The sequence below is a fragment of the Sander lucioperca genome, chromosome 10 (genome assembly GCF_008315115.2).
Source record: "Sander lucioperca isolate FBNREF2018 chromosome 10, SLUC_FBN_1.2, whole genome shotgun sequence".
In the NCBI taxonomy this organism is placed as follows: domain Eukaryota; kingdom Metazoa; phylum Chordata; class Actinopteri; order Perciformes; family Percidae; genus Sander; species Sander lucioperca.
Genome location: NC_050182.1, coordinates 4,806,724 through 4,829,409, shown reverse-complemented (window position 1 = coordinate 4,829,409; position 22,686 = coordinate 4,806,724). Strand labels below are relative to the sequence as shown.

Sequence of the window (22,686 nt, the reverse complement as noted above, 5' to 3'; positions counted from 1 at the left end):
CACATCTTCTTTTTTTAAGAATGACTTCAGTGCTTAACTCCAAGTCTTCCAGAGTCGCGGCAAAAGCCGATTCCAAAGACCGCTGTTCCCAGCAGCAGCAGCCATCTTCGTTGTTTTCAAGTAGCAGGGAATTCACACGGAACCGTCGCAACTCTGCCGTCCTTATGTTAAGCCCGCCCACTGACTCTATACACGATGTGATTGGCCTGACCAGAATTTGGTTTTTCCAGCTCGCAAGCCAACGGAGAGTTTCTAGACTGACCCTGGCTGCAAATTACATTTGCTGTCGCTAGGGTGCATCTAGATTTCTAGGCTAATCTTCCCTAACAAAGACCTGCATAAAATGCTCACACTAGCTAATACTTTCCTTAAAGTCATTGACACATCCAGTTGTACCTGATTTAAAGTCACTGTAGTATTTTTCAACCTGGACCCTATTATCCCATGCATCGGTGCCTAAGTGACTAATGTGAACAAAAATATTCAACAAATCCAAAATCGCCATCGCCAAACTCACCAGAATCCATTTAAATAAACATTACTTTTAGCATGTATTACATTACTTTGAGCCACCATGTTTTCATTTGTAAATGGGTGAATTAAGGGATTATTTCAACTAAACCAGAGTGGTGATTGTTGGAACAGTGGAAAAACGAACCAAGACGGCTTTTGATAGTATTATTTTGTTTCTGTCGACTTTGAATGAAGTGTGTTTTACGATGATAAAATTACTGTTTATTTAAATGGAGTCTGGTGTAGTTTGGTGATTTTGGGGCTGTTTCATGTTAAACAAAAAAGGATCTTACTCTTTAACAAAAAGGTCTATCTCTGTAGGGATCATTTCCATAATGTTGTCAGACACTTAGAATAATAATCTGAGCCTTTCAGCGCTAAAAACAGAACTTTTAGTGGACGCAAACTGAAGATACGCATTTGCCCAACAAGGTTACATTGAAGCTTGTTTCGCTTAACACTGGACCCATTTCAAAAAGTGTTGTTCCTATCAGTCACTTAGACACAAATGCATGGGGAAATAGGGTCGAGGTTGAAAAATACCAAAGTTACCCTTTAAAATGCTGGTGAATGGTTGCTAGTGTTGGGGCAGAGTGTCGTCTGTGAGGTTTTGGTGCGTTTCTTCCTCTTTCATGAGCTTCTGTGTGCCAGCAGTCGTGTCTGGTGTGGATTTTCAGGCTTCCTTCAGGAAGGATGGTCTGCTGTATAATTAATGAGCAGGTGTTGAATTCCCAGCAGGGAAATAGTGCTGATCGCTCACCTTTAAGGACAAACACTTTGCCAGAGGATACAGAAAGTGGAGCAGAGTGAGGCTGTGATAGAACGGTATTTTTACACCAGTGTGAAGACGGCCACTGCTGTCAGGACTGAGGACAGCAGACACCATGATGAAGCTGTCCACGAGCTCAGGAGAGAGAGGTTGGTCCTGGACTGAACGGGAAACATTTGATCCTGGATAGTTTGTTCCGTCACTAGAAAGGCGAAAGACCTTGATATAAAGACTGTGACACACTGTGGCAATGAAGAGAAATCCATAAATATACTGGCCTATACTGACCAAAGCTACTTACTGTAGAAACAAAACAATATTAGGAAAGTTAAACATGGTTTAGCTATGCTAAATGTCTACTGTCTGTCTGCCACTTTCTTCCAAAATAGCTCAACAACTATTGGAATTGGTTACATCAGATGGCTGAAATCCCACCGCCATAAAAGGTTATAATGTTCAACGTCTCAATGTCTCTTCAAAGGCAGTTTAATGTAGGTACTATTTATTTTCTTTCCACCATAGCAGTGTAGTCTACGTGATACGCAGGCCCACTAAGAAAGCTCCAGGATTTCCATATACCCACTTAAAAATGCTCAATGACACGCAACAACATACTTTCGATTATATTTTTGATATATTTTGAATTGTCATCTGTGTTCTTTTTCTTCGCATAGGCTAAATAAAGGTATTTCTATCATAAATTGGTGCATTAAAGTGTATCCAAATGCAGAAAATGAAGTTGCTGACGCTCAAAACTTCCCTGGGGGAGGACACCCAGACCCCCAACTATGATATGCCCCCCCCTTCCCCAAAGGCAGATTCTGGCCCATATACAGTACAGTATACCCACTACAAAACATTAGACTACACCACTGCACCATAGTTCCTACATGATCTGCAATCACATGGGAAAAGTAACTACATTTACATACTGCGAGTCGTTTTTTTAAATCGAGAATTGTTTTTGAATCGAAAATTGAGCCTATTCAGAAAATGTCACGAATTGTGCACCCCTACTACATGAAACTGCTCACACCCAGGTTTGTGGATTATCTTGAGTTACCAGGTCATGATTTCTAAAAAGATTTGCTGTCGGGTTTTTCAAAATGCGCTTTGAGCACCACAAGCCCAGCATCATCTGGTTCCATTATATTGGAGAGAAGGCACACATCTCTACAGCTGACATCTCCAACTGGGCAACTCACACCAAAACTATCTAGACTAGGGATCGACCGATTTATCTTCCCTGGCTGATTATTGGGGCGTGTTTTGGCAGTTTGCAGATTATCTGTATCAGCGTTTTATTTGCCTGATAACAGATAAAGTTAATGAATTAAAAAGTGTTCTACTTTGGCTCGGCTACAGCTCTGTGTCTGTCCCTCTGCTCCGGTTTCACTCACCGCTGAGTCTGACTTAATGTCCCCCCCCACAACACTATCTGACTCTGTTACTGGGGATTATGTTCAAAGTTTCTCATTTATTAAATAATTGCTTAAAGCATTTAAACAAAGTTTTGTGTTGGAGTTTGTAACATTCCAAAATCTTAACTGTGTCTTAAAGGAACACGCCGACTTATTAGGACTTTGTCTTATTCCCCGTATCCCCCAGAGTTAGATAAGTCCATACATAACCTTCTCATCTCTGTGCGTGTCGTAACTCTGTCTGACGCCCCCACCTCTAGCCTAGCTTAGCACAGATCCTGGAGGTAACAGGCTCCAACTAGCCTACCGCTCCCAATAAGTGACAAAATAACACCAACGTTTTCATACTTACATGTTGTGATTTGTAGTCACAGCGTGTACAAATAATAAGGTCACATGAGACACAGCCATCTTCTAACCGTATACATACTGGGAACTATATTCTCAGAAGGTCAAGCACTGCTACTTCTGCTACTTGGGCGGAGGGATTTGGGCGCAGCACCTGAAGCCCCGTGGTGAGGAGCAGAGCGTAACAACGGTGCGGTCGATCCCTTATCTAGACTGATAAAATAGCACTACAGTAATGACTCAAATACCTCAGAATGATTGTGGTAATGATTTATTGAAGATAAGCACCGAGATGAATCTACGGCAGACAACTGAACTCTGTCTGACGTTGCATAGGAAGGAAACCGTACCGACTCTGGAAGTGAGCACGTCCATATTCCAAAACTGCAGACTTACAGTACATCAACAGAGTGGGGGGAAAAAAGAGTTCAGGTAAACAAGTGGCCAGCCGCCGTGCCAAGTACAAGTCTCATAAAGACAGTGATGAAGAACATCAGGAACGTAGCTACCGCCGAGGACACAGAGGTCAGGATGGGGGGGGTTTACCACGTGTAACTTTAAATCATCGCGGAAATCTGGTGTTGAAATATTTTGCCAGGATAATATTCAGTAACTACATCAAAATTTACTTTGAAATTAAGGCCTCCTGCTCTAATATACTAGATCCTGTGTACTTTATGAGCATATAAAAGTATGGGTTTTTTTGGCCAACTACTTCGTTTAACAGTGCCTTTTTTCTAGACGTGTATTCTTGCACTTTTTCTATCATTTTTTTTCAAACATTAACATAAAAAAGTCACATTTCAAATCATGTCTCAAAGTGATAAAACTAAATAACCATTTCTGATCCATAAAAGCCACATGCGGGACTAACGACTTCCGCATTTCTAAAAAAAATGCTGAACCTCCCTGAAGAAGACCACTGGTTGATCAAAGCAGCATTTTGTACGCATATCTTCACTTACGGATGATTAAAACTGTAAAAACTGTAAAATGACATTTGAGGTCTTTTAGTGGCAATTTGGTCAGACTTGAAATTGTCTCTATCGTCTACGCTCAGATGGCGAGAAGATGAATATACACCGAAGTGGCGTAAGCATTAATAATCGGGGTTGAATGTTGAACTGTCGGATCCTATTAAAAACACTTACCTTGTGGAAACTTAAAACCATATTTTTTTGTGTGTGTAGGGGGATCATTGACAGTGTTTCAATGATGTACTTTCTGTTGCTGGACTGAATACATGACTGCCCCCTAGTGGCAGGAGCACCTTTAAACTCAATGCAAACCCTGAGAAAGAACTGCTGTCTGGCCCAGCAGTTATCCTATTCTTCTCCCATGATAATATTACAGGTTGTTTGTTGTTTTTTTTTAATCCAGCTGGTAAAAGCTTCTCCAGTGCACTGAATAAGCAGGTACAGTTTTGTTCTGGTATCTTCATTCACGTGTCAACAGGACAGTAGGAGTTGGCCCGTGTGGCCAGGCCCAAACCGCATCCTGCCACACAGAAATGTTGATCCAAACTCTGGTTTATCTCCGCATTGTCTCCTCACACCTGGCACTGGCTGGCCTGTGGTTTGGAGGCCAACTTCTTCTCCCACTCGTCCTTCACCACTTTGTAAAGCTCCATGGTGGCTCTGGCGTCCTCCACAGAAGAGTGGCCCTTCCTCCCAGTCTGAAGACACAAGAGACGACGAGCGGGACATCACTTTAGAGACATTTTTTGGCTGAAACATTCCCACAGCTCACAGGATTCCTTTAAGCTGCAGTTTGGCTACATGTACTATCATACATGATCAAAGTAGATTCCGGCCACTTGTTTAGTACTTTTTTCAGGAAAGAACTTTAAACCTAACTGAAAAAAAACGTACAGATTTGCACACCAACAAAAAATCCTTTGCAGCCATGGAATACACAACACTGCAGGCCTCGGCTAGACCTACACTACTACGTTTTGGTTTAAAAAAAATATATATATCTTTTGCTATATTAACGCCTCGCGTCCACACTGCTCTGGCGTCTGAACACCAGTGTAGAGCTCCTCCTACCTGGATGTCTCGGTTGAAGATGGCCTTGGTGAGTCTCTTCAGCGAGGCACACTCTTGCACGGCGAAGCCGGCCTTCTCGTTGAGCAGAGGGATGCGAGACGTGTCTCGGGTCAAGGCACCGGGGTGAGAGTAACCCAGGACCTTGAAGTCATTGTGGACGGCGTGGCCAATCACCACCTTCCCCATCAGCAGCCTCAGTATCTTCCAACAGAGGGAACACATTCACTCTCAGGAAATCATTGGGTTTATACACAATAAACTGCACACTCGTTTTACACTAGGGGCACCAAAATTAGCACAATTCACCGGACAAATGCTGATAAAATATGTTTTGTGCGTTTTTTTTACAGTGTGTTCAGGGGACAGGCAGCTAGCGGATAGTGAGGAGATGTTTGTTGTATGAACAAAAAATGTTGTAGCCTAAAAAAACGTGCCACATCGCTTAGAGCACCTTTCATTTTGCACCCAGTTTGGTAGACTTGGGTTGGCAAACCGTGTCGAGCAGTGATTTAGGATTAAATCATTGTCGATTATTTTCTAAGTGAATGGATTACTTGTTTGGTCTCTTGACAGAAATGTCAGAAAATGGTGAAAATGTGCATCAGTGTTTCCCAAAGCTCAAGATGACGTCCTCAAATGTTTGATGATTTTTGACATTTTTTTCGTCAATAAAAAATTACTCAAACCGATTCATCTTTGCAGCTCTACACTGTGTTGTGGTATTTTATGGAGCAAATGATTAATCAATTCATCAAATAAATAAGTGGAGAGTGGAGCACAGTGGGGGGAAAAGAGCTCTCAACAGCTACATGTTACGTTACATTTCAATACGTTTCTGCAGTGGGAAAGTGCAAAGAGGCGATGGGCGCAACTGAGGAAAAACACATTTGTATAATCAAACAGAGACCTGGTGCAAACGATTTCCTCACCTCCTTCCTGGCCTCAGCGTACGGTATGGCGTTGACGAGGTCACTGCGCCGGATGCCGCTCCACCGGGTGCGGTAGTCGGTGACGGGCACAGAGGGGTTGATGAATTTATCGTAAACCACGTCTCCGTCATAGGACACCAGACTGCAGCGTGCGAGCTGGCTGATGCTCCCCTTTGGTCCCGTGCCCACCATCTCGCAGTCAATGGCGAGGAACTTGGTGGGGTTCCCTGTTGATGTCTGAGCGGCGGTGGGTTTGTAGAGGCTTGACGCTGAGGGGCGATGGGCAGCGGCTGTTGGGTTTGTGTTCCCAGGCTCCTTTGGCTTTTCGTGGCTGCCTGTGCTGTTCACAGAGACAGCCGAGGAAGGCGGGCTGTGCGCGGACGTCGAAGGCTGGGAGCTAGGGTGGGAAGCGCCGGCTGTGCTGCTCGGGGAAGGTAAACTTTTGCTGTGTGTGGAAGTGGATGGATGCTTGGCAGGTGCTCCATTTTGGCGCGGAGGAGGTGGCTCGTGTCTGGACTGTCCCATTCTGTGGTTGTATTTATTTCGACCTTGCGGGAAGCCCCTCTGCATCTTTTTACGAAACCAACTGTTGTTCCTCCTTTGGTTTCCTGTTTGAGGTCCGCTCTGTGCAGGCTCATCAGACACGTTGATTATAATGTCCGACATGGTTATGGTCGCAGCCCAGCAGAGGACAAAAGTAACGTTTGCTCAAAGCAATTGTTTAGATCTGCTTAACTAGTTCTCCTCAACACGTCTTCACCCTTTGTAGTCCAGTTTGCATCGGCTGAAACCAGTTAGAATGTATCATCCTGCAAAACACAACACAACATTCATTTCTCAAACCTTGTCTCGATTGGCAGGACTTGAATGTATAACTGCTATATAACCTGTGTGTGCACCTACCTGCAAGCTAAAGCAAGAATTTAAGAGCGGCATTTGAACGCACGATGGAATTTACATAAATGTTGACTTTTGTTTTCTCATCAGTAGTGGTGGAAAGTAACTAAGTACATATACTGTACTTAAGAACAATTGTAAGGTACTTGGGTGTTTACATTTTATGCTACTTTATACGTTAACTCCACTACATTTATTTATTAGCTTTGGTTGCTTTGCAGATTGAGATTATGAACACAAAATATAAATCAACTAATGAAATAGGATGTATTATTATAAGATAAGCTACCCAGCAGTATATAAAGTATGGCTGGGCAGTATATGGATATTATATCGATATCATAATATGAGACTAGATATGGTCTTAGATTTTGAATAGTGTTAATTGTTGTCTTTTCCTGTTTTAAAGGCTGTGTTACAGTAAAGTGATGTCATTTGCTGAACTTACCAGACTGTTCTAGCTCTTCTGTTATTTGCCTTTACCCACTTAATCATTATATCCACATTACTGATGATTATTGATTACAAATCTCATAGTGTAAATATTTTGTGAAGGCACCAATTGTCAACCCGACAATATCGATATCGAGGTATTTTGTCAAAAATAACATATTTGATTTTCTTCATATCGCCCAGCCCTAATATAAAGTAATTAAAATTAGCTCCAGCTTTACCGGCTGCAACGTTAAAGTGATCAACACATGAATACATGATTAATTATAATCCAGTAACGTCATATTTTAGTCTGAAATTGGCCATTCTGCATGAAGAGAACTTTTACTTTTGGTACTGTGAGAATATTTGAATGCTTATACTTTTGTATTTTTACATGTGGACAATTTTAATTGCAGGACTTTTACTTGTAACAGTATTTTTGCTTCAGTAAAAGACATGAATACCTCTTCCGCCACTGCTTATCAGATCATGTTTTTAAGTGTGACAGGGGTCAATGAGGGCAACACCCATTTTTTTTTTTTTTTTTTTTACTACAAGTGGACTTAACCCTTGTGTTGTCTTCCTGTCAACCTTGAAAAAAACACTTTTTTTCCCCGACGTTTTTGACGCCTTTTTCCGTAACGTTTCCATCAGCGTTTATCGCATAAGCCGTATATCGATCGAGATAAAATCCGATGAGACCGAACGTATTTCCTCTGAGTCGATATTCATGAAATGCAATCGAATTTTACTGTTTTCAAAAGGCATTTTTCATTCGATATCACTTAATTCGGATAAAAACATGTGGATGGAAACATAGCTACGTACTCATTAGGGGCTGAGCCCCCTAATGCTCTGATCCTAGAATCGCCCCTGACAACCTATTTCTTCATCTTTAACACTCCTGTACAAAGGAATGACAAGCTACTGACGCAATACTATGTACGTACAAACAAATTAAACATGCAGCTAATGTCCTAATTAGCTCGTAAATTAAAAAAAAATTAAAAAAAAAAAATCTAACGTTAAGTTTCGCTTATGACATTAGCGAACGCGGATGTTGACGAGCGAACGTTAGCTCGCTCACGCTAACGCTAGCTGAGCTGTTACTATGCTAACTAATTCTGCGGTTAGCGGTTCCTAGATACGATTGTATCTTAACAGAAAATTCGGCTAAGCGTGTTTGTGAACGTTAGTAGGTTGATATCGATATATTCCCAATTTGGAAAATCTGTGAAAATAACTTTGTGAAATGTAAAACCAGACCTGCTGCACACTGTGGACCTCAGCCTTTCTTCCTGCTCACAACAAACTATCAATATCCGGGTCATGCTGCCTTCGGGGACAGCCAGAAATTGTGAAGAAAAATACTTAGTTGTAGACGCTTTAAAAGTTTTAACTAGTCATTTTTTAAATACTTAGTCATTATTTTCCGATACTATCTATTATAATGACTTAAAGGATCTGTTTTAATAACATTGGCGGAAATGGGCATCCATACCTGAATTAAACACACAATTTCTGCCATTTACTCGCAGCAGCTTGTCAACAAAACATATCCCTAAAACAACCATTAAATCAGAAACAGCTTGGAGAATCTTTGACTTAAGACTATATTGCTACCTTCTTAATTTGTGGTAATTGATTGAATGTAGATTTTACGATTTTCGATTGTGCGTTACTTTATTGTAACGTACGACATCATACCATCCGACCGGATCCGACCAACCGATACGGAATTTACGGGAAGCGCTTGAACGCACTCTAGCTACATGTGAAAGCAACTAGCTAGCTAGCTATTGGCTAATTACAATTAACATTTGTGAAACGAAAAGCACGAGACTTTAAGTTACGTTACTGTGCGAGTTAGAAAGTATTTTAGACACTCTTCCATGGTTTTAACTGGGAAAATAGCTCAGCATTTACAAGCTAACTTATGTTACCATTAGCTCATCTCCAAGTTCTATGTCAGTGAAACTGCTAGCAGCAAAGGATTAGGAGATGTTTACATCCAGCCTTTCTACAGAACAACAGAGAGACCTGGCGAAAAGACTCACCGCTTTCCTGTCTCAGTACAGCCACGTATCCGACTCCTATATCATTGTACGTATCGACGATTGACTTGTTTACAGCTTGCAGCCTTTCCAGGTTAACCCAGCTAGCTATGTTAGAGGAGGCAATCCTGGTGTGTTTTGAAACAAAGATGCTTTAAAAAAAAATGAGGCTGCTATGGCAACTTACTTTTCCATGACAACATATTGTTATCGTGCATAACGGTACTTCATTGTGTACATTTGTAGCTACATTTTGTGTCAACCATATGCATCTTTGTGAGATGTGGTGTGCACTGTGGAATGTGACTAACTACACTTAATCATGTTTTGCACAAAGAGGAATATTAGGGCTGGGCGATAGGGAGAAAATCAGATATCACGATGTTTATATTCTTGATTTGAGAACCGCTGTATGGAAAGCATCCTCCAGCTGTCCGGAGTAAAGAAATAATAGTTATTTATCCACAATTAGACAACTGGATTTATATATCCCATCCCTTTGTAGTTTTCTCTAATAACTGTCACTTTGTTATTTCCCCTGCAGGAGTTCTTCACTGAAGATCTCTGGCACACTTTACCCAACACCTGGCAGCCTGTGCTGCAGGACCTGTCGTATCCACAGATCGCAGACCTGTTACTGGATGCTGCACACAGAGACAAGAAGTACTACTGGATTGTAACCAGGCCCTTTAAGGGTCTGACACACCAACCCGACGGCCGACCGTCGGCAGAAAAGCCAGTCGGACTAACTACCTCCCCGAGTTGGTCCAAAAAGTGCCTCAGAACAAACCAAAGCGACGCCGACTTGAGCGTACGTTCTGCGCGTGCGCGAGATGTAATACGTCTCCATAACAGCAGGCGACGCTAATCTGTATTGTCGCTCAAAAAATGAAAACCGGCAGCTGATTGGACGAAAGCGTCACGTGGGTCTTGCTTCTCCCGAATTTCAAAATCGACCTTAATGGCGGCTCGTTCGGAATACGATTTCATATTTTACGAAGATAGTTCACCGAAACGTGTTTCTGAAAACATTTTAAGCGAGAAATAGGCCATGCAGTTGCTGAATCTGTCTTCATTTCAGATCAACAAAGGTCAGTTTGAAAGATTTTCGTCAGATTTTGAGAGGCGTTCGTCACGCTCATCCCGCTCGTCATTTCTGGGTTAGCGGTCCACCAATTAGATTGGTCAATGAGTCCGACTGCCCACTGGCCGATTCAACAAGTCAAATCGGCCCAAATTAAAGCCGACGGCTCCTCTGACTGATGACGGCACTGAACACACCGAACAGACACGAGTCACTGACCTCGCCAGACTGTCCGACGGCCGATCATCGGGTTGGTGTGTCAGCGCCTTTACAAGTCCTTACTCCAAGGAACACTAGAGTGCAGCAAAGGGTTACTACATAATACCAACGCTTTATTATAATAATATAACTATTTGTATTGCACTTTTAAAAACAATTATTTTTTGACAGTGCTTTGACAGAAGAAACAAAAGGACATACAAATCAAAACAACACATATACACAGGGTTCGAATTACGTGGGAGCTGAGCTCCCAGAGAGAGAGGATGAGCTCCCATGAAAGCAGTAAAATCATACACCTGTGGGGGGGGGGGGGGCTCTAAAAATCATCAGCACCATTATTTAAATCACAAATAAAGCACTTTTCCCAAACACACGGAGCTCTGAAGCAGACCTGTGTGCTTTGTGTCCACTCTCGCTGTAAAAATAGAGATGAGCAGCGCGCCTTCCGTCCGTAGTCTGTGCAGCTTCAGGTTTATAATGGACGTGCTCTGCTGTCGACATGCTGCGGCAGATTTCGTAGTTTCGGTTTCCGACCTCCGATGTAGAGCAGCGTACAGCCACTTCCCTAAACTTTGTCTCATTCAGAGACCAGAGTCTCAAACAGGGCTCTGTGTCTATCAGACGGTCTGAGATCTACCGTATCAGCAGAGCAATCACGTAATGCACAGCAGACTATGGTGCAGGTAGATTATTTTCTGAAATATAGTGACTTTATTCTTGTAATAGCCTATTATCACTTTATTTTTCTCTATTATCACTTTATTTTTCTCAAAATATCACGACTCCTCCAAATCACAGAGAGCACAGATGGGATTAGTTATATTTTGAATGTGCACAAAGTTTTGAACATGAGCAGAAATCTTGCTCAAACACATCTGAAATATTACAGTCCAGGGCTTTATTAATCCATTAAAATGAATTAATGTATCATTGAGGTGAATAATTGTCATATGCACATTTAAGGACGTTACTTCCCCAACAAAAGATGCAAAAGAGGAGTGAAGAGTAAATGATGCTAGGCTACATGTGTGCTGACTCAGATATAATTAGAAAAGTCGATCTACAGGAGAATAAATAGTTGAAAGCAATACAGAATGCCTGAGAGCCTTATTGTAATATATTCCATTATGTTTTTATATTTGGATTGTAATCTATGTTTTCCTTTACATAAAGATATTTGCAGCATACATTGATTCAGAAAAAGGTAGTAATAGGTGCATAAAAATTCACCAGAATGCAGGAAATGAAATGTTTAATACTCAAAATTTGCTACCCATAGACTACTTTTTTTTTTTTTAAAGAGACCCCCACAAAGATGAAATCATAATTCGAACCCTGCATATACACATAATTGTAATAGTGAAAATAGAAGATGGGGCACCTTTGAAAAAGGACAGTAAAAACGACAAATATATAAATGAAATGAAATATGGTTCAAATGAACAGGCGATAGGGTAAAAAGACGATACAAAAGACGACATCACATAAAAACAAGTCTATTTAAAAAGTTATTTAACTTTTGTGTTGTCTGGAGCTGCTACCCCCGCGACCCGTTACCGGATAAGCGGAAGAAGATGGATGGATGGATGGTTGTCTTCCCGTCGACGATGCAACTTTTTATTTTTCTGGGTCAACATTTAAAATGAAAACTTTTTTTCAACTGTTTGAGCGTCTTTTTCAACAATTTTGTGGCTTTCCACCGATGTTTTTCTCAGTTTTTGTCACTTTTTTCAATAATTTTCTGCGCTTTTTTGGGACATTTTTGTCACTTTTTTTATTTTATTTTTTTCAAATGCTATGAAATTAAATAAAATACTGAACTGATCATTTAATCTACTTGTGAAGAGCGTTGTATAGAGCCATCCATGTGTTTTTTTTTGACAATTTGGTTAAAAGAAACCCAAATTTCGGTTATAGAAACTTTTTGAAAATGGGTCAAATTTGACCCGAGGACAACAGGAGGGTTAAAAAGAAGTCCCTGATGCAGCAAGCTTCAGGTTGTTTCAAAGCCGAGGTGTTGGATTTCTGCTCACCATCTTATCAGGAAACAGTAGTTTGTTTTTGTGAAGTCTGGCAGCAAATTAGTAATATTATTACCTGTCTAGAGTAGACTTATGAGGGGTCTCAGACTGCAGTTTAGGTCATATTCAGTGAAAAAAAAATAGATTAAAATAATAATTAGTTCTGAACTAATGATTCTGAAGGCATGTAGATGTGGTCTTTCTGCTGAAGCACTGCCGGCCTAGTGATCAAAATAATGACCGGAGAGCATTTGTCATTACAGATATCCTTCGGTGTGGCCTCTGTCGCTCTTGGCGTTCCGTGCCACAGCTCACGCTCTGGCGTTTCCCAGAGAGTGCAGGCGAGGGCGAGGCACGGCGGCCGGCTCGGAGAAGCCTGAGGAGTTCCTGCACAACCAAAGTCAGAGCGCCCTGCTGGGACACATATTCAGGAAACATGTCAAACCCAAGAAACAGCACGAGATCCGCAAGCTGGGCTCGGTACAGGGTTTAATATTTGCTACCGTGTCCCTAGTTTTTAAAGGACAAAATGAACCTAGGGGTTAATAACACATTTGTGAAACCAGTAACCAGTAACATAGCTCAAGCACGGCGTTCGTAGTTCGACTGGTCAAGACTGTTTTCCCAAGATGGTTAACGGTACTGTCTTTAGAAACTATCTTTTTAAGTCTGTACACTTACAAAGTTCTCAGTGCTTCGGTTTACATGTAGGGACCCTCATTATACTACAGTGGAAGTGTGGTGCTATTTTGAGCCTTGTTAGTGGTATAGAAATAGCGATTTCTTTTTACTTTAGCCCCGACGACTAGCGCTATAAGCTAATTAGCGGTTTGCGCTAAAACTGGTCACATTCGATTAGCATGAAAACATTTCCCAGAGAACGGTTGACTCGGTACACGTGTTATTAACCCCTAGGTTCATTTTGCGCCGGATTTCTCCTTTAAGTTGACATTTAAAAACATGGACTTTTTTTCTGTTGAGTGTTTTTAACGTGTTTCTTTTTTTTAAATCCCAGCTGGTAAAACAACTTTGTGACCAGACTGACTGCAACAGCGTGATGGATGTGGGCTCTGGACAGGTATTACTTTATTCCTATTACACCTATTTATATTGTATGTACATACAGTGCTGAGAGATATTGTGGTTATGGTAAATAAGCTAGAATTAAGGTATGGTTAAGTTTAGAACTGCAAAGATTAATCAATTAATCGATTAGTTGTCAACTATTGAATTTATCGCCAACTATTTTGATAATCGATCATTTTTTTATGATTTAAAAAAAAGTCTTTTCTAGTATTTTCTAGTTTCTTCTCTCCTCTGTGACAGTGTGCTGAATATCTTTGAGTTGTGGACAATACGAGACATTTGAGGACCTCATCTTGGGCTTTTTGGGGAAATACTGATCCACATTTTTTACCATTTTCTGACGTTTTAGAGGCCAAACAACTAATCGATTAATCGAGAACGTAATCGACAGATTAATCGGCAAGGAAAATAATCGTTAGTCGCAGCCATAAAACATTGAAAAATGCTCATCACAATTTCCCATTAGGGTCATCAGAGTGCTTGTTTAGTCCAGCTAACACTTCAAAACAAAAAAGATATGCAATTTATTGTCAAGTAAAAGCAGCAAATCTTCAAAAGGTGAGAAGCGACAAAATGATTGTTAGTTGCAGCCCTAGTTAAAGGAACACGACTTATTGAGACTTTAGCTTATTCACCGTGTCCCACAGAGTTAGACAAGTCAATACATACCCTTCGTGTTGTAACTCTGTCTGCCGCCCCCAGTGCTAGCTAAGCCTAGCACAGATCCTGGAGGTAACCGGTTCCAACTAGCCTACTGCTGCCAATAAGTGACAAAATAACGCCAACATGTTCCTGTTTACATGTTGTGATTTGTATAGTCACAGGGTGTACAAATATCAAAATAAACTACAGTATGTGTTCATGGTAATGAAGGAACTCAGCAACTCAGGAATGAGTTTCTAACAACTATGGAAGAAGATATATCAGGCTGTGATACACACACACAACAGTTTGTAGATACGTATATTCACTGTGGGTTTGCGTCAGTGGTGTAGTCTAATGTATTGTAGTGTGTATACTGTACTATATACTGTATGTATATGTATGGGCCAGAATGGGACTTTGGCGGGGTGGGGTCTGGGTGTCCTCCCCCAGGGAAATTATGAGCGTCAAAGACTTCATTTCCTGCATTTTGATACACTTGTATGCACCAATTCACTTAGCCTATACAAAGAAAAAAAAACATGACAATTCAAAATATGTCAAAAATATGATGGAAAGTATGTTGTTGGGTGTCATTGGGCATTTTTAAGAGGGTATATGGAAATCCTGGAGCTTTCTTAGTGGGTATACTGCGTATACCTGCGTATCACGTAGACTACACCGCTGGTTTGCGTCTTGTGATCGTGTATGTGCACATCACACGAATAACAATAAAATCATCGCACATTAAATAGAGTTTTTTTCCATCCACAGGGTCATCTGACTCGTTTCCTGTCCTTTGGGCTCGGACTGTCTGTGACCGCAATTGAGGCTGATCACACCCTGGTTGCTATGGCGTCCAAGTTTGACGAACAGTTGCTGTGGGCCTTGGAGAAGGAAAGGCAGAAAAAGGTTGGTGCTTTGCTGAACTTATTGCACACTACCATATACAAAGCAGAGCATTAAATTGTCAAAATCCAAAAGTTTTTGTCACTTTTTTCGTCGTTTTTGGTACTTTGTCCCAAGTTTGTTTTTTTCCTTTTCCCCATGCTTTTGTCACTTTTCTTCTGTTTTTTTTTTTTTTTTGACGTTTCTTTTCTTTTTTTTTTCTCGACGTTTATTTAAGCTTTTTCCGACATTTTTGTCACTTTTTTCAACGTTCTTTTAGCATTTTTTTTTTTTAAATGCTATAAAATTGAATAAAACACACCAATTCAAAGAAAGTATTGAACTGATCATTTATTTTACTTGTAAAGAGCGTTGTATGGAACCATCCACCTTATTTTTTTGGACATTTTGGTTGATAGAAACCCATATTTCTGATATAGAAACTTTAGAAAATGGATCAAATGTGACCCGAGGACAACAGGAGGGTTAAAGGAGAGTTTTTGCATGTTTCCCTGTCATCGTTTTCAAAGTGGAATCTCTACCTAAGGTAACAAACATCTGTCTTCCTTTCTAGAACTGCTCCTCTCTGGTCCCGGTGTCACAGTCCTCTCCCCGCCATGTGGCCGGTTGGGTAAACCCCAAGGCATCATGGGAGGCCTTCATCAAGCAGCTGAGTGTTTCAGATCGTGTCGACGATGGTCTCCCAACTCCGTCTGGACCCAGCAAAAAGAGACTGCGGGGCTGTGAGCTTCAGGGGGCCTCTCACGTGGTCCGGACGTCATCGTGTCGCGTTTGCACGGACTCTGAAAGTCGCTCGCAGGACTCTGAATCGTCGTCGCAACGCCAGTCAAGCAAAAGCGAGTCTGAAGAGGAGCCATCTGCAGGAAAACGCTGCTTGTGTGGAGAAAACAGCCAGCGGCATCCAGACTTTGTCCTCACCGGTCTCCACGCGTGCGGCGACCTCAGCGCCACACTCCTGCGCCACTTTGTCAGCTGCCCATACGTGCGCGGCATCACCTCGGTGGCGTGTTGCTATATGAAAATCACGACCAAAGAAAACCCCGCCCCTCCGGGAGTGGTCGCAGCTCCGCAGACACCCAGCCGGGAAGCGCTCCCCTCAAAGTTCGGCTACCCGATGAGCTCCTGGGTGGGGGGGCTGCCGGGACACCAGCTGTCCTATAAGGCGAGGGAGGGCGCGTGTCACGCCACTGAGGACTATACGCGGAGGCTTCGGGAGGAAAGCGAGTTGCTGAGGACACACTGTTACCGGGCGACGCTGGAGACCTTCATCAGGGAAACGAGGCCAGATCTACGCAGGGCAGGAATCCAGACCATAAAGAAAGCCCACTTACTGCCGTTTACACAGTGAGTCAACACTGCAGCCTCCACTTTTTACACCAGTGTACAAGTCCAATATGTCTAGGGCCCTATTTTAACGATCTAAGCACACAGCGTGAAGCACCTGGCGCAGGTGCGTTTAGGACGTGTCCAAATCCACTTTTGCTAGTTTGACGGCGGAAAAAAGGGTCGTGCGCCAGGCGCATGGTTCAAAAGGGTTGTACTTAGTGTCTTCATTAATCAGAGGTGTGTTTTGGGCGTAACATGCAATAAACCAATCAGAGATCATCTCCCATTCCCTTTAAAAGCCAGGCGCGTTTGTACCTTGGAGCATTGCTGTTATGATGGCGGATTTGCACCATAATATTTTTATTTTTATCTTCTGCATGTGTGTGTTCTGCTGAGCTTCCCTGTGTGTGTAATAAGCATAGTGTGCACGCGCTGTGCACGAGCCTAGGCACATTTTACTATTTTGCTGTTAAAATAACAATGAAATGCTGCGCTATTGACTTTAGACCAGGTTTTTGTTGGTCAATGGCGCGATCACTTCCCGCTGCCTCAAGATAGCAATACGCCCAGAATGCACCTGAACACACCTCCCTGTAAGACCAGCACGCCCATGGGCGCACAGATGGCCGCAGGTGCATTTGCTATTTAAACGACACGGGCGCTGGACGGGAAATTGACAACTGCGTCGGTCTTAAACTACACTTGCGTTGGGCTTTGCGCTGCGCTGCGCCGCGCCGGGTGCTAGATAGGGCCCCTAATGTTAAAACATAATGTAGAACTGTTCTGTCTAAAAATGCGAAACCCAAACAAATCATGATTGTTTTTCTTTTGTAAAGCCCAGTTCAGACCAAAGATTCACAAAGAGACAAATTTGTTCGTCGCAGGGAAAAGTTGCAGCGGTCTGAACTGGCGCAAAAGGTACTTCTACTACTAACTAAAACTACTACTACTACTATAGTCTTGCATTGCCAGACCTTCCTCCACAGCGCTGCGGAGGAAGGTCTGGCTATAGTCCACACAGCATTCCAGGATGGGAGAAAAACCTGCTCTGGTTTATTGACATTTCTTTAAACCAATCACAATCGTCTTGGGCGGTGCTAAGCGCCGGACGGAGCCACGGTGCCTCTGCAAAATAGCCTCAGGAAGGAACTTGTTTTGGTGGAACGTGTAACGTTCAAAGGTTGTTTTAGTCGTGCAACAGAAAACTCAGATTGGACAGATAGTCTAGCTAGCTGTCTGGATTTACCCTGCAGAGATCTGAGGAGCAGTTAACCATAGTCCTCAGAAATCCACCAGAGTTTAGAACGCCAACACAAAGAAAGAGGAAGGTGACAGACAACCGGCCGAAAAGAGTGACATCAGGCGGAATTTCCGGCGTAATTCTGGAAGTGGAACGTCGTGGATATGGACTACTGCTACTACTACATTTAATTTATTATAATAAAACAGGAAAAGTTTGGGACCCAGTGGACTAGACAACTGTTGAACACAGCTAACTGGAAATAAAAAGGTTGTAGTAGCAGTAAGTTCACTAAAGTTCACAGATACATTTTTTTTGTTTGAAAATGTGCTTTCATTTCAGTTTTTCCCATTTCCATTCATGGAAATGGGAAAAACTATGCCCTGGAGGATTAAAACAGGACTCATTAGGAATAAAGACTCTTATATAAGCCTGTTTGAAATGAGCGCAGCTGTTTTAAATGAAGACCACAATTTGAGAATGAATAATAATGTCCTCCTCTGTCTACAACCATGCTCCCTCTCAGGTACGCCCGTCTGGGTCTGGCTCGGGTCGGCCTGCCTCCCGGGTTGCCTCTGGCCCCGCAGCGGGTGGAGGCCATGTTGAAGCAGCAGCGCAGGGTGGTGGTGTACTTCAGCCTGGCCCTGCTGCTGGCTCCTGTGGTGGAGACGCTGGTGCTGCTGGACCGGATGATCTACCTGCAGGAGAACGGTGAGCCGCTCGGTTCTGTGACACAAACTGTAATAAACCGCTTTTAGTTTGTGGCGTCTCTCCTTTTTTAATTTCCCTTCAGTTCTAACCCAAGCCTCGTCTCTCTGCAGGCGTGGACAGTCAGCTGGTTCCTCTCTTTGACCCAAACTTTTCTCCAAGAAACTTTGTGCTGGTGGCTCTGAAGGTGCGTGGATAAGGAGGAGAAAAATGGGAAAAGTCAAATGATATTTGTCATTCTTTGGTGGAAAAAGTAACTTAAATTCCACCAGATGAGTCTGCGCTGCGTTCCGTCGCCACAACGCTTGTTATTCCGCCAGCCGAGCAACGCAGCGTGTCCCAGAAGCGTTTTTCTGCTCTTCTAAAGGCATTGACCTCGAGTGGTTATGGTTAGGATAGCCGATTGGTCAGGGGATAGGACCTGTACAAATCGGGTTACGTTACCTTGCGTAAGCATGGACGCTTGGCCAATAGTAGTGTGTGAATGCTATTGAAGGGCGGGTCTTGGCGTGGCCATAGTGGGATTCGTAAATACGCTTTCAGGTCACGCTTCTGAGACACTCCCTGTGTGGTATGCTGCATGGCGGACAACGAGACAAAACCGGAACGCGGTGCATCTGCGCCTGGTGGAATTTCGGGGTTAGACTTCCTTTTTAAAAATGAAATATGACTCAAGATTCTCTTACAAAACAAGGGATCCCAAGTCTTAGGGTCATTGAATTTCCCCTTGGGGATCAATAAAGTATCTATCTATCTATCTATCTCTATTTGGTTTTATCCTCTGTTTTTAGAGATATTGAATAATGAACATTAAAGTAACTTTTTTTTTTTGCTGGCCTGACAGACATGATCTTCCTGCTGTGGAGCCCCTCAGGTTTTCAGCCTCACTGTGACACAGGAACACGCTGGAACTTGTTGCGTATTTCTTGAGTTTTTGAGAAAGGAGAGGCTTGGTTCCAATGAAGATTTAACAAAAAGATTTAATGAACAAAATGACACGACGGAACAGGATTTTACGCTGCAGCGGACTGAAAAGATGCTTCTCCCTTCTGGAGTCCCAAACATTTCTCAGTTTCACAAATATATTCTCTTGAAGTTGGGGGCGGTTCCTTGGATGAAAACATTCTCTATTGGTCCGTCGTCGCCCAAAAGAAGGCGCTATCTCCAAATCCATCCAGCGTCTTGAGGCCACTTGTGGTGGGTGTCAATTATTTTCAAGCTACAGGAATAAACATTCTTTTGTTCTAATCTAGTCTGCACGCCAGCAGGGGTCAGCTCCAAGACTGATAGACAAAAGGTTTCTTCCTGCCGTGTGACAAAGAGCTTCCTCCCGTATGCTAAGTGACAGACATGATTTTTTTTAAGATTATTTGTTTGGGGCCCTTTATTGTACAGTGACAGTGGATAGACATGAAAGGGGGAGAGAGATGGGGGACAACATGCAGCAAAGGGCAGCAGGTCAGATTCGAACTCGCGCCCCTGCAAAGGACTCAGCCAACATGGGGCGAACGCTCTTACTGGACGAGCAAGAGGCCGCCCATTGTTTTTACTTTTTTAAACTCAACAAGCTCTAAAGCTCTTAAGCGTGTTCGCTGAACCAAAGTGGACACTCAGTTCTGATTCCATAAATGTTTTGTTTTTTTATATCTAAAATTCATCTAAAGTTCCTGTTTTTGAATGTGTGTCATGGAATTTGGTACGAACCAAATAAAACAAATAGCCGCTTTCCAACCGGAGGGATTTTTTGCAGTTCCTAGAACATAACGTTCCTAGAACCCTTTATTTTCTCGTGTTCCGACTGGACCAATTTGGGGATTATTAAGTTCCTCTGGCCACAGTTCCTGTAGCTCTTTCAGCTCCTACTTCAGGGCACAGTCTTTTCCCTTTTCTGCATAGTGGTGGTTAGATGGCTGTGATTATAATAACAAAAGGTCAGTTCATATGGCCACTTGGCCAGTGTGAATGCAAATGGAAAAAACCGGTTTTGGGGGAGAGTAGTTAGTAGAACTGTTGCTAAAAAACCATTGCTAAAAATCCTGAATATTGTTTCTAAAACCATTGCACCTATATTGTTTAGGCCAGTGGTTTCCAAAGTCCTTGAGAGGGTTCCAGGTGTCCAACAAAAGAGGGAATCATTCATTTTCACCATAATTCCATCCGTAAGTTACACAACGACAGAGTGTATGACTATTTTGGTCATAGGTATCATACACGTTCTGTTACAAAATCCTATCAGACGGGAAAACCTGGAACAAAATCTTCAGTTCAGGACTCCTTGATGTGGAAAAGGTTTGGGAGCCACTGGTTTATGCAACAGACAACCACACTGTATAATCAACAAACATGTCCTACTCAAATGTCTTTCATTAAATGCATTCATTTCATTTACACGGTTTAAGCGTTTTTATTTTTGTAAAAGTCTCATGCTTTCACTGAAAAACTTCAGGCGTGCTCAAAACATCGACTTTAGACCCAGGTTTTTTTTGAAAAGGAGACAAGGTTGTCTTTCAGCAAGAAAGTCAGCCCCGTGGTCTCTCACTGTCGGATTTCTTGAGAAAATCAACTGATCCTATTTACGGTAAAATAACATGATGTCACATGGTGGGCGTGCAAGGCTGGAACAAATTTTTTTATTTACGGAAATCGAAGCTCCAGAGAACTGAAGATGCCGTGTTAAAATCATGTTAACTCTTTTAAGTGTTGAAATACTTTCCATCGAGAGAACTCAGGTTTATTGTGCCAGCCTTTATGCAACTAATTCTTACCCCCCCTCTCCTCCACCCCCACCCTCAGGCTACACAGAAAGCACACAATCACAACCAGATGTTGAGCTCCTTTTAAAAGCCCTTGGTTCTCAGAATAGGGCTGCTGCTCTGAGACCAGTTTGGTTCTCTTTTAGTGTTGAGCATCTTGTTGATATGTGACCTAAGCAGTGCTCCTAAATCAGTGCCTCGTTTGTAGAGACTCCATTCGTTTACTTGTACTCCACCTCCCTGAGCACAGCAGCAGAGACGCACACTGGTCTTCAACCTCCAGAAGCATTTGTTCCAACAGCACAGGCCAGTTTTTAGACATCACCGAGAGCCATGGAGCATTTGGTCTTGGTGGTTCTGGGTGTGATGCTGTCTCCCCACTGTCTCCGGGCACAAAGCAGCAGGGCAAACTGCAAGCCAGTGACGGCCAGCTTTTGTCAGGGTGTGGGATACACCACCACCCCGCATCCCACCGGAGCGCTAGGCTTCAACCTGCAGCAGACGGGTCAGATTGTGGAGACGGCTTGCTCGCCGCACGTCGCTGTGCTCATGTGCCGCGTCGTCGTGCCCGAGTGCGGCTCGGAGGACAGCAGCTGGATGAAGCCGTGCCGGGCTCTGTGTGAGAAGGTGAAGACAGACTGCGAGTCTGCCCTCAGAGCCAAGAGGCTGCTCTGGCCCACCAGGCTCCGATGTGAAACTCTACCAGAGTCCAACTGTGTGCAGGTTAGTTTATTATTATATATATATATATATTTATCCCTTGTGTTGTCTTCCTGCCGACCATGCAACTTGTTGTTCTCCCGGGTTAACCCTTTAGATGCTTTTTTTCAAGGTTTCTGTAGCTTCTCTTAGGTTTCCGTTGCCTTTTTCTTTGCATTTTTTCACTACCACCGGATTCACCACTAACATCAAGTTTTCACCACTAATTTTACACTATTTTTTAATTCATGGTCAAACCTCATTATATGAAAGTATACCTTATTTTTTTGTAAAAAAAAAAAAAAGAAAAGCTGAAATTATGAATTATTTTTACAAGTAGTTACGATTGAGTGGATAATCACAGACTGTCAAAGTTTAGTCAGGATACAGTTTAGAAAACCATTCCATAGTTTTTTTTCAAATGCTGTAACATTTAATAAAACACCCCAAATTCAATGAAAGTAGTGAACTGAACTGAACTGAAAGAGCGAAGAGCATTGTATGGAACCATCCATGTTATTTTTGGGCAATGTGCCTGAAAGAAACCATATTTCTGATGTAGAAACTTTGAAATCGGATCAA

The 22,686-nt window shown here is 42.6% G+C and overlaps 3 protein-coding genes and 1 long non-coding RNA gene across 9 annotated transcripts in view; 2 read left to right on the top strand and 2 right to left on the bottom strand.

Moving 5' to 3' along the window:
- Window positions 1-3,306: 3,306 nt before the first annotated feature.
- On the bottom strand, window positions 3,307-9,649 carry isg20l2 (interferon stimulated exonuclease gene 20-like 2). Of its 3 annotated transcripts, none has more exons than XM_031319407.2 (4): window positions 9,418-9,649; window positions 6,029-6,837; window positions 5,100-5,300; window positions 3,307-4,726 (listed from the first exon to the last, which is right to left on the bottom strand). In XM_031319407.2, the coding sequence occupies exons 2-4, from the start codon at window positions 6,692-6,694 to the stop codon at window positions 4,601-4,603; spliced, it is 993 nt and encodes a 330-aa protein (XP_031175267.1). In that variant the 5' UTR covers window positions 6,695-6,837; window positions 9,418-9,649; the 3' UTR covers window positions 3,307-4,600. The 3 variants fall into 3 exon arrangements, with proteins under 3 accessions (XP_031175267.1, XP_031175258.1, XP_035862279.1); XM_031319398.2 differs by lacking the exon at window positions 9,418-9,649 and adding an exon at window positions 8,627-8,828; XM_036006386.1 differs by lacking the exon at window positions 9,418-9,649 and adding an exon at window positions 6,932-6,954.
- On the top strand, window positions 8,964-20,059 carry rrnad1 (ribosomal RNA adenine dimethylase domain containing 1). 2 transcript variants are annotated; one of them, XM_031319219.2, is made up of 9 exons: window positions 8,964-9,463; window positions 9,959-10,077; window positions 13,005-13,221; window positions 13,757-13,819; window positions 15,244-15,381; window positions 15,932-16,722; window positions 18,471-18,655; window positions 18,766-18,839; window positions 19,497-20,059. In XM_031319219.2, exons 1-9 carry the CDS (start codon window positions 9,362-9,364, stop codon window positions 19,500-19,502), a joined length of 1,695 nt encoding a protein of 564 aa, XP_031175079.1. In that variant the 5' UTR covers window positions 8,964-9,361; the 3' UTR covers window positions 19,503-20,059. The 2 variants fall into 2 exon arrangements, with proteins under 2 accessions (XP_031175079.1, XP_031175070.1); XM_031319210.2 differs by lacking the exon at window positions 19,497-20,059 and having other exon boundaries at window positions 18,766-19,011.
- LOC116064461 overlaps window positions 11,209-22,686 on the bottom strand; it is a 17,184-nt gene continuing 5,706 nt past the window's right edge. Inside the window, exon 3 of the long non-coding RNA XR_004108533.1 lies at window positions 11,209-11,353. This is a non-coding gene — a long non-coding RNA (uncharacterized LOC116064461). The remainder of the gene's footprint in view (window positions 11,354-22,686) is intronic.
- LOC116064082 overlaps window positions 21,236-22,686 on the top strand; it is a 15,098-nt gene continuing 13,647 nt past the window's right edge. For 2 of the 3 annotated variants that reach the window (XM_036006383.1, XM_031319135.2), the window contains exon 1: window positions 21,237-22,128. In XM_036006383.1, coding sequence (XP_035862276.1) covers window positions 21,739-22,128 — 390 coding nt within the window. In that variant the 5' untranslated portion in view covers window positions 21,237-21,738. Of the gene's footprint in view, window positions 22,129-22,686 lie in introns of all 3 variants that reach the window. The other variant, XM_036006384.1, reaches the window with a different exon arrangement.